This window comes from Priapulus caudatus, unplaced genomic scaffold (genome assembly GCF_000485595.1).
Source record: "Priapulus caudatus unplaced genomic scaffold, Priapulus_caudatus-5.0.1 Scaffold878, whole genome shotgun sequence".
Taxonomy (NCBI): Eukaryota; Metazoa; Priapulida; class Priapulimorpha; order Priapulimorphida; family Priapulidae; genus Priapulus; species Priapulus caudatus.
Genome location: NW_014577939.1, coordinates 95,156 through 106,192, shown reverse-complemented (window position 1 = coordinate 106,192; position 11,037 = coordinate 95,156). Strand labels below are relative to the sequence as shown.

Sequence of the window (11,037 nt, the reverse complement as noted above, 5' to 3'; positions counted from 1 at the left end):
TAATAATAATAACAATATAATAATAATCGTAATAATTAAGATAATAGTAGATAGGAAAATGCATTTTGACTATCATAATAGCTATTTTATGATTTAATCATACCAGTATCTTTGCTTGATGCATGCATTGGATTAATGTCATTGTGCATTTCTTTTCCAGGCGGCATATCGTGATAACACATTAGGATTGCCAAAGTTCCCACTACCCGATAATGTACCTGTGATAGATAGGAAAGTTTTATTCACTTACCTGAAAAATTTCTACACTCCATCACGGATGGTATTAGCTGGTAAGAATCCACACTGGGAAAGACAGATAAATCAATTTTATGTATGATTGTCACATGATTCCTCGTGATTTCGTATATTCATATAGCAATTGCTGTTTTTCCTGTTGTCATGTTTCTACTGAACCACACTGAAACGGCTACGCTGATACGTTTCTTCACGCAGGTGTTGGTGTCGAGCATGAGCAGCTGGTGGAGATGGCTGAGAAGTTCTTTGTAGAGAAGGAGCCGGTGTGGAACCAGGATACGAGTCTCGTGATGGGAAACAGGGACATGTGTGACAGGTCTACCGCACAGTACACGGGAGGAGTCATTCAGGTGACGAAAGCGCATGTGGTCATAGCTAAGATTCATACTGCATCGATCGTGAAGAGTCTCAGTGTGTTTGTGCATTATAGTGATGACACTGACTGAAAGCCATCATTGGGATCTCTAACATATGCAGCATGAGTTAAATGCATGGGTTGAGCCTACAAAATCCACGAACCTTTGAATCCACAAGTCTTTTAGATTGTTAAGATGTGTTAGGCACTGTGATTCCGATCTTGCTGAATGTCAATTGAAATATACTGTCTGCACTAGACTGCAGTCTCTTGTGGTATAGGATTTGTCGGCATCTCCCCAGCCACCTGTGTAAGAGACGCAGTGTGGGAGTGGTTGAGAGTCATATCTGTAAGGATACGTGACCTCACACTTGTTTTTTAGCTCACCTTGACATCGTCAAGATGAGCTATTGCACATGGGTGTCGTACGTGCCGTCCGTCCAGTCGCCTTCCGTCAACATTTGGCTAGCGTCAACGATAATTAGAGACCGTTTTATCCACATGTTTGAAATTGGGTTTAGCTGTTACTCGTATGGCAGAGGTGTTGAACGTCCTATTTTGGCAGCACGCCAGTCGACGTACTTTCGACAGCCACGGCAATTTTTGGCAAAAATGGGAATTTCCATTAGTCAGTTCAGGGTTCACGGATTTTGCTCATTTTTGGTATGTGAATGAATAAGCGGCCAAAGGTTTTGATATTTAAAAAAAGTTGCAAATTAGTAGGTTTTGGCAATTATATAGCATTCTATATAGACACGCTGATAACAGTCTGTGCTGCACACTCGTCCTGGTTCGTTTTACAAGTTTCATTGACAATATCTTTAATGCCAAATTGGCATTTCCTCTCCACCCTGCGATAAATGTCTATATTAGAGTAAGTTTTACAAGCATGTCGGGACGCAGCTACTATTTATTTTCGGAACGCCATCGCTAAGAAACATGAAACGCGGTATGAGCGCCATCTACCGTGCCAAATTGTGATTTATTTCGGTTTATAAATATTATTGCGATATACAGATGGCAAGCCGTGTGCTACCGCCTAGAAGAACTATACGCAAGTTAACACCTTCCATGCACAATTAACCTTTGACAAAAGTTGTGTTATGGGCAGGGAAACACCATTGTCACGTGGTATATAGCAAGCTACGTGAATAAGCGTCCTCTCAATCTTACACGTGTAGTGACGTTGATATCGAATTAATTAACCTAGTATAAAAACCTAGCGACACGGGTCGTTTACTTAGCAACATCACGTCAATGGTTATTTTTAGCTCATCTGACGTAGTCGATGCAGTTGGTAGAATCGCATGATCGTGCGTCCGTCCGGCGTCGTGCGTGCGTCCGTCCGTCAACAGTTGGCGACAAATCTTAAGCGCTCGACGTACGGTCATGATATTCGGGTCGTTGGGGGCATCGTCAAAACGAGTTGGATGTCGAAGCTGGGGTCAAAGGTCAAAGGTCAAGAGGTGTAAAAGAAGGGGGAACATTCACTCCTTAACTTAAGGTTAGGAGAATGCAGAATTGCGGCCAAATCTAAACGGCTCGACCTAGGCTCGTGATAGTCGGTGTATAGCATCATGGTAGGAAAAGCCATCACTGGTGCCGAAGATGGAGGTCACAGGTCACAAGGTACATGGGCACAGGCAGATTTTAGACATTTTCTGCAGGACATGGTCTGGCGGAGCGATTGAAAAACTTTTTTGTTTCAGCGGTGACTAGCATTTTATGGCTTTATTGAAAGGACGCATGAAATGTCCCTTCTGCTGACATGCGAAGAGTAAGTGTCGGATAACCTTTGATCTTCAAAAGGAGGGTTAAACATGGATTTGTTTACTGTCTGTTAGAAAGATTTGACTGCCGGGGTTTGCTAGTGAATCTATACATGTATGCCTGGAGTATGAGGCTACAATGTCACAGTGAAATTTCAAAGCGCTAAATTGGCTGAGACAGGTTTATGCTCCTTAATCGTAATAATTTCTATGGCATTCTGTACTGTCGGTATGTTACATGTAACGTATGCCCTGCCAGTGCATGTGGCGGTGATAGTACTGTGTAGTTTTGCCTGCGTTAAATTGGTTACAGGTGGCAGCTCTCTATTGCAGCCTGTAGGCTTGCATAGGTAAATGGATGAGTGCTTCCTATTCTGTCTTGCAATAAGTGTTTGCTAATACGTACGATGGAGCTTCCATCTTTATCTGAAGACACTTAAACGTAGCCGCCATCTCGTGGCAACTTTCATATGATCCCAACGAACATTCCTTTGAGAAGGTTCCTGATAACATCCTGTGCATTCCACTGTTTTGGCGTCGTGTATGTGAACACATTGGGACTAACAGGGTTTACTATGGAATCCCACCACTCCACCACAGAGTCACCGCAAGTAGATGTTAGATGAGCGCTGTCACTCCGCCGGCACTGTTAGTTCAAGCATAACGCGTGAGCAGCGAGCGTCACGCGCGCTTAACGTAGCAATAGCGTCATAGTTATTTTTAGTCAATAGCCAAGGTAACAACAGCGAAAGTGGTCTCGAGAATCTGTGTCACCAACGACCTCGAGAGAAAACACGTGCAAACCAGCAGGACGCCTATATATCTGCTGCGAGTTTACCGAGTCCATTAGGCCGCACACGCCGCAGCAGGAGAAGAAGCGAAAAGTGTGACACAATAACATTGTCAGAGTTATCACCTTCACCAGGCTGAGAGGCGCACGCCACTGGTTTATGGCGCGTGCCGACAACATCATCAACAACAATCAACTACCACTGATTAGACATGAATCGAACTAACCGCGATTCCCACACCGACTCAGAAGCGTCCACAGCTTCTCACCTTCAGTTATTCCATAAAATCTGGAGAAGGACAGGATTGCCACCATCCGCACGCAACAAGGCCTTGACCACGCTCAGGCCATGCATTCCTCCAGTTGTATAAATACCGCAACAGTTTCGACAAGAAGACAGACCGGTTCCACGGTGCCTGACAGCTCCCGCGCTGTCAGCACACAGGTTCGCTGATCTCACCTGCTGGGGATCACCACGCTACCGTCCACCATTGGACACCGCCGGACCTGCCTGCGATCTGCAGAACTCCCCGCTCGTAAATATGTACTGTTGAAAACCGAGCGTATGTCTGTATGCTGCCTGGTGTATAAGATATGCTACTGTAGGTTTATTATGTTGATGCTGTTTATTAAGAATAGAGTTACTGTAGTATTCAGTGGTTATAGCATTAATTATACTGTTTGTGGCTTAAGTGCTATTGCACACGTATCTGTTGTACACGAAGCTGGACCCCACTATGACGATCACACGTGGCTATCAACACGAGCTCACGAGCTTCTCTATATTGGCGCCGTGACAAACAGCAGTTGCTAAACAGTATATATATATTAACCATGTGTTTTACTCCTTAGATCTTAACACTCACTTCAAACGCCACAGCGTGCTGATCTACGGCTGCCAAATTCTCATCATGTAATGAGTAAGTTCAACGCTTTCGTATTTTGTATTGAAATAGATTGGGTAATGCTCTAATTGCCGCAAAAAATATTACTTTGACAGTTATTTTGATTTCATGCCAGTACGTCTCGTGATTGAGTACCTATACCTGTGTACTATACCTCCGTATTTTCCTAATATCTAAATGAAGCCTCTTATTAAAGAAATACATAGCTTGATTTTGGTCGGTAGTTTTTTTAAGAGTTGATGGATCAAGACGTTGCTCTACGAATCTGTTATCAAGTGTAGGAGAGCGTCCTACATTTTTAGTTAGAAACAGATTTGTGAGTCAACCAACGTAATAACGTGCTAGGGAATTTGCGCCGGGCCAGCAAATTCAACAATCATTCTGTGGAATACTATACTGATACTATAGTGGCATACACAGACACATAGTTGTGAACACGATATAGTTTTACACGAATGACGCCGGCACAGTTAGTTTGATTATGAGATACGTATCTATAAATGATTATAAGAGTATATTGTGAGTTATGCCTTCATGGGTCACACAATTCTTACGGTGGTATACGCAATTTAGCCTTTTAAGACTATTGCGTAGCTTTACATAAGATACCTAAGACAGAATAAGGCACAGTGTTAAGAAGAGTTTTACCTATATTTTGGAACGTCTCCACAATCGTAAGTGATCCAGTTATGTTGATTTAGCATTGACATACCCATAAGTTGGGCAGATTCAGCAGACTAAGCTGTAGAGCATATGAGATCCGTAAGTTGGGCACATCAGCAGAATAAGCTGTAGAATATGATTATGATAATGGAGCCATCGCGCCTCGCTTGTACACTATGGAGCCATTGCGCTCGCTTGTACACTATGGAGGCATGAACGGCTCACTTATAAACGACAGTAAACTCACGTCCACATCAGCGTATAAACTATGTATTCCAATTTTCCTTGTAACCCTTGTATCCTCTCTTACCTAGAGAGATCCCTAGATGAGATTCTGTGACACAATGCGCTCATATCCTTTGAAATAGGACGATAATGATATATTGATATGAGGCAGTATAACGTAAAACACTGCCAACACCTAAGTAGTATTGATGCATTATAGGAGCAACTTATTTTATCTACTAGATAGCGTTGAATTAAAATCGCGATTCTATTTACTCAATATGTATAGTTATATGTACATTATATACAATAACTATGTATCGCGTATCGATTTATGACATCTCTTATTACGATTGATACTATTTGTACGCGATACCTACTTGTTCACAGTGTGCACATCTTATTTACCCCATGTAACGCGTATATTTACATAATTTTGGTTTCTCAGGTTCGCGAATTCTAGTGATCGTTGCAACGTCACTTTAATATGCCGTACTGTTATGCCCGTCACGTCGTTTTTTTTCTATATATATATATGTGCTGCCCGTACTCACCTTTCCTTTCCCTTTCATGGCACTCACCAGTGGCGCATCTATCTATCATCGCGGAAGCGGATTAACGGTAGAAGACCCCCCCACTGACGATGACACACCCGAGTTCCCCGACCTCGCTGAGGCCGACGAACATTTGTTTGCAGCGCTCATGGCTACATCCGGAGCCAGAGCCAGAGCTTCCGGAAATGTACCATGGCGCTGGGGCGGCCACCACCTTCGCCCCCCAAACATTTTTACCGTTGCCGACGACGACTCTCAATGCGACGATTGGACGATTATTACAACCAGCTCGATTGGTTCGAGGCAATCCATCCCGGATGGACGATTTCGATGACAACATCGTTAGAAAAAAATAAAAATGTGATGCATACTAATAAAAAATACCGAGATGACAAACAAATCAGACGTCCAGTTTTTCATTTATTTGTTCTTTTTTGCCCCCCGGCTCGCCTCCAAAAGCCCCTTTCATTTACATCACTTCCATCCTTCCATCACATAACAGTATTGCGACCTGAGGTTTCTTTTTGTGTGTAACATATAATTTTCAATGCCGCAGCGGTAGGTATATTCTTTTTTATGTATGTTTTCGAGACGTTGCTCTCCATAGATTATGTTTCGCAACTATTGTAAGTGCGAGGGTAGTGTAGTGACGTTGATATCGAATTAATTACCTAGTATAAAACTAGTGACACGGGTCGTTTAACTTAAAGCAACATCACGTCATAGTTATTTTTAGTTCAAGCTAACGTGAGCAGCGAGCGTCACGGCCCGCTTACGTAGCATAGCGTATAGTTATTTTGTCAAATAGCCAAGGTAACAACAAGCAAAAGTGGTCTCGAGGATCTGTGTCACCAACGACCTCGAGAGAAAACACGTGCAAACCAGCAGGACGCCTATTACTGATGCGAGTTTAGGCATCATTAGGCCGCACACGCCGCAGCAGGAGAAGAAGCAAAAGTGTGACACAATAACCTTGTCAGAGTTATCACCTTCACGAGGCTGAGAGGCGCACGCCACTGGTTTATGGCGGCGTGCCGACACATCATCAACATACAATCAAACTACCACTGATTGAACATGAATCGAACTAACCGCGATTCCACACCAGACTCAAGAAGCGTCCACAGCTTCTCACCTTCAGTTATCCATAAAAATCTGGAGAAGGACAGGATTGCACCATCCGCACCCAACAAGGTCTTGACCACGCTCAGGCCATGCATTCCTCCAGTTGTATAAATACCGAACAGTTTCGACGAAGACAGACACGGTTCCACGGTGCCTGACAGCTCCCGATGCTGTCAGCACACAGGTTCCGCTGATCTCACTGCTGCGGATCACCACGCTACGTCACCATTGGACACCGCCAGGACCTGCCTGCGATCTGCAGAACTCCACGCTCGTAATATGTACTGCATTTGAAAACCGAGCCGCTATGTCGGCATGTGCTTGGTGTATGTTAGCCTGCATAAAGCATTATTGGTGCTGCGTATAGCGTATATATTGCGTAGCAATTTGTAATGCGTATTCGCGTATGTGCCTACAGACCTTACACTTTATAAACGATATGTAAACTATTGTACGCATTTTGTATTTGTGTGCTGCTTGTCTATTGCATCGTATATTATGCAACGTATGTAACTTTATAACATGTTCTACTTAGCCACTGTTTGTTAACGCACAATGTTTTTGTAACCGGTACTCTTCTCGTATAAACGATTGATATCAACCTTCTCTATACCGTTACACATCGGGGGCTCGCTTTTAGGCAGTGCCTAAATCTGAATATTATAAAAACGTTAATGGCGATCATTTAGGTGTAACGCCATCACTCGCCCACATCTCAGACTTTCACATCTCAAACATTTATTTTCACATAAAAAATTACACATAATTATCAAGAGTATATGGATGGCGGGTTCTCTCATATATCTCTTCATTTCTATAATGTACGTCGATGGTTCCTCAATTAAAACTGACTTCTTCTCACTCCTCATTTGTGTCCTTTTTTGTGGTGAGCTACAATGTCATTGACACTTTCATTGTGTGGTGCCACAGAGAGAGAAGGACCTGTCTGATGTCAGCATGGGTCCAACCCCGATCCCAGAGCTCGCCCACTTTGTGCTTGGTCTGGAGAGCTGCAGCCACAAGGATCCCGACTTTGTCGCCTTCTGTGTCCTAAACATGCTGATGGGAGGTGGAGGTTCATTCTCCGCGGGCGGTCCTGGCAAGGGCATGTACACACGACTCTACCTCAATGTGTTGAACAGGTGAACTATAATTCAACTATAATAATAAGTTAATATTATATAATATACAATATAATATAACAACAATAATAACAATAATTTAATCCAGAAATAATATTACACTGATAATAGGAAATTAAGCAGCAATTATAAGTTGGCTTTTTAAAAAGAATATTTCTGTAGCATCATTGTATAACTGCCTGAAATAGTTTGCTGAAAAGCCAAGAATTGTCAGTTTGTTATTAAGTTTATGATTGTTTTATAACGTTCATCTATGTTTGCTCGGCAGAAAATATCCCTTTAAACCTAGTTCTTTTCCCCTTTACCCAATTAAAATAACGAGCATAAGGATTGTTCTTTAAAAACACATATCGTTTAAACAATTTGCCCTTATATCCAAGGCCTGGTAAAGTAGACGTCACTTTAATGTAAGTAACAAAACTTTGGTAGGTATCATTGGATTTACAACGCGACCGCATACAATCACGCATACAACGACAGTGGAGTGTTCTGTATACATGCTGCTGCTCATCCCAGCCAAGTAAGTCGTAGCCACGTGGTAATTCCTGTTTAATTCGTTCCATTGTTAACAGTTATTAAACGTTGTCACATAATCATTCCTTTGTCACGTGATATACCCTTCCCTGATACTATGAAATTGTTAATGTTCTAACCTATCCACATGATAGTTGGCCTTAGCTGTCCTTTAATATTAATGTAATGTGGCCTTGCTTCTCCCTATTATTATGTCTACATTCCTATCGTTTTTTTATTTTCATATGCTGTTGCCTGTCCAGCTAGGCGGGAGTGTAGCTGCGGTCTCACCTATCGCCAATATCGTATGCGTATTCCTGTCCCTTTTCCTATTATGTACTTTACACTCCCTCACGATGGATGTTTTTTTTACCAATTTCTGCAGTTGAAAGAGCTGGTCGACATCATTGTGAAGGAGTTTACGTTGATGGCGGGAAGCGTGACGCGAGTGGAACTCGAGCGCGCCAAAACCCAACTGCAGTCGATGCTGATGATGAACCTGGAGAGTCGTCCGGTTATCTTCGAGGACATTGCGCGGCAAGTGCTGGCCAGCGGCTCCCACAAGCAGCCACAGTACTTCGTCAGTCAGATAGGTAATTAGAGAATGTCACCGCCGCCTCATCGCGTTCGTTCTTCTTTACTGTTTTACGTTGGCTTGTTGTTGATGCACTGTAGCTAAGGGTAGTGCCATGTTTTGCATAAACCTTCAGGTTTGCTTTACAAGTACTGTAGCAATCAGAATCTCAGTGTCGTATTATCGTTGTTCATTTTCACAATTTTGGTAGTGTCATTTCACAAGTGCATATATGCTGGTTCGAAGTTGACAAGCGAATAAGCGAGCAGTGTATTGGGATGTATTGCGTTTCCCAGGTAACAACTAAAGGAGTTCCTCCTGCTCTAATTTTGCAGCCAAGATTACTGAAGAGGATATCCATCGAGTAGTCGGACGTATGCTCTCCACAAAACCGTCAGTGGTTGGGCTGGGCAGCTTAGCTCAACTGCCTGAATACACTAACATTCAGGAGGGACTCTGTCAGAAGAATGGTACATCCGGCTCGTCACGATTCTCTCTTTTTCGGTGAAACAGGAGGAATCTAGAAATCTCGCATGTTATCCATGAAATATCTTTCGTAGGATTACAACTGGCGTACAACAAGGAGGCGAGGGTGAGTCTACTGATAATGTGGTAGTGATTTATGACTACACGATTAAGTAAAGTTGGAAAACATGCACGGGGGAGACGAAACTGGGGTTTAACCAGTTTAGAAAGATTCTCGGTAGCCTGTGTAATGATGTGTCTACTATCAAGTCTGTTCTGACTCTTAGCTTTTGAAATGCTGACTCAAATCCAAGACAGATTTTCATGTTGCTTTCACGTTGTTGTTTACTAATTTACAAAGACTTGCTGAAAGTGTTAAGGACTGGAAGAGGTCAAAATTTGATCAATGCTGTAGTGTGAATGGCACGACGAAGCTAATCAATTGACTACTTTGGTGTAGTTACTTATGTGACGTTCAAGTAAGTTCTCAGGAACTTTATGTGTTTTAAACGATTTGGTATCGAAGGTTAACGATAAGCATTGTGCAACAGTTTGTCGAAAGCAATGTCAAATTATCTCAAACGTTGTGCCACAACACAGTCTCATTCAAATGTATCATGTGTCATGTCTTTGCAGTCACAAGTCACTATTCAAAAATGAGCATAGAACAAAGAAATGTAACACATCCCTTGCCCTAAGTAACCTGTAGATATCAATATAGTCAATTAAATGGCATTAAATGTGCAACTAAATAGGACCAAGTTGTGATGAAAATGATAGACTAGCCAGTCTAATGGGTGCATTGGGTGAGTGTGGTAGACAACCTGCAGGGTTGTTGCGAGCAGATACGAAGGTTAAGCTCATGGTAATGGCTTGTGTATAGCTCATATATACCGTGTAGATAATGACAGACCTGTACAGTGTTTGTCCAGTTCTCAAGTAAAGTTATACTGCTTGTAATGGACTGTAAACTAACAAAACAATAAAGCAGGCTTATTGTACATTATATATACGAATATTTACACTTTTATTGTTTCTACTTTACATTTATGTGGTGACACACATTTTACTGTAGAGTAGGAAAACACATTTTCTGCGGTAGATCAAACAGTACTGTGCAGGAAATAGAATTTCCGAGAAAACATGATATCACATGAATATGGACTTGTGATATGCATGTAATTAACCAGCAAATAATCGCTAAACACATTGTGTCATGTATAGTATAACCGTCAGATTTGCTACAAGAGGTCTTGCAAAATTTTAAAATCGTTACAAAATTGGCAAAAGTAAAAGAAGCATACATTCATATCCATAAATTGGCAAAGGGTCATTATATCAAAAACATAATAAATTTGATGATAATATTAAACAGTTATACTCAAAATACAATATTTAGTATTACTTTGCTGATAGAAAATGCAAATACCACAATTCCCCGCATATTCAGCCATATAACTGAAAAAACGCAACGGAAACAATCGCTTGTTTGCAGAGATACTCGGTAATGCTTACTGAACTCGAGCAATTACCGTCATCGTAGTCTTGGACGTATCGATCACAAAACACAACCTCCAGAGAGCAGCCTGCATCCTCGCTGGTCTGCGGGAAAACATCTCGAAATTCTGCGACGGGAAAGATCCCAGCGGAGAATGCTGAACAACAGCCAAACTCTTGAAACACGCGTTGTCGCTGCGAGGCA

The 11,037-nt window shown here is 42.1% G+C and overlaps 2 protein-coding genes across 2 annotated transcripts in view; one reads left to right on the top strand and one right to left on the bottom strand.

The window, feature by feature from the left end:
• The window catches only part of LOC106814158 (mitochondrial-processing peptidase subunit alpha-like), a 32,932-nt gene extending 22,582 nt beyond the window's left edge, over positions 1–10,350 (top strand). The window contains exons 9-14 of the mRNA XM_014818452.1: positions 161–290; positions 454–605; positions 7,572–7,783; positions 8,213–8,303; positions 8,682–8,889; positions 9,206–10,350. Of these exons, the coding sequence (XP_014673938.1) occupies positions 161–290; positions 454–605; positions 7,572–7,783; positions 8,213–8,303; positions 8,682–8,889; positions 9,206–9,378 (966 nt within the window). The 3' untranslated portion in view covers positions 9,379–10,350. The remainder of the gene's footprint in view (positions 1–160; positions 291–453; positions 606–7,571; positions 7,784–8,212; positions 8,304–8,681; positions 8,890–9,205) is intronic.
• Positions 9,938–11,037, bottom strand: part of LOC106814157 (cyclin-dependent kinase 9-like) — a 12,090-nt gene continuing 10,990 nt past the window's right edge. The window contains exon 6 of the mRNA XM_014818451.1: positions 9,938–9,981. Within this exon, the coding sequence (XP_014673937.1) occupies positions 9,938–9,981 (44 nt within the window). The remainder of the gene's footprint in view (positions 9,982–11,037) is intronic.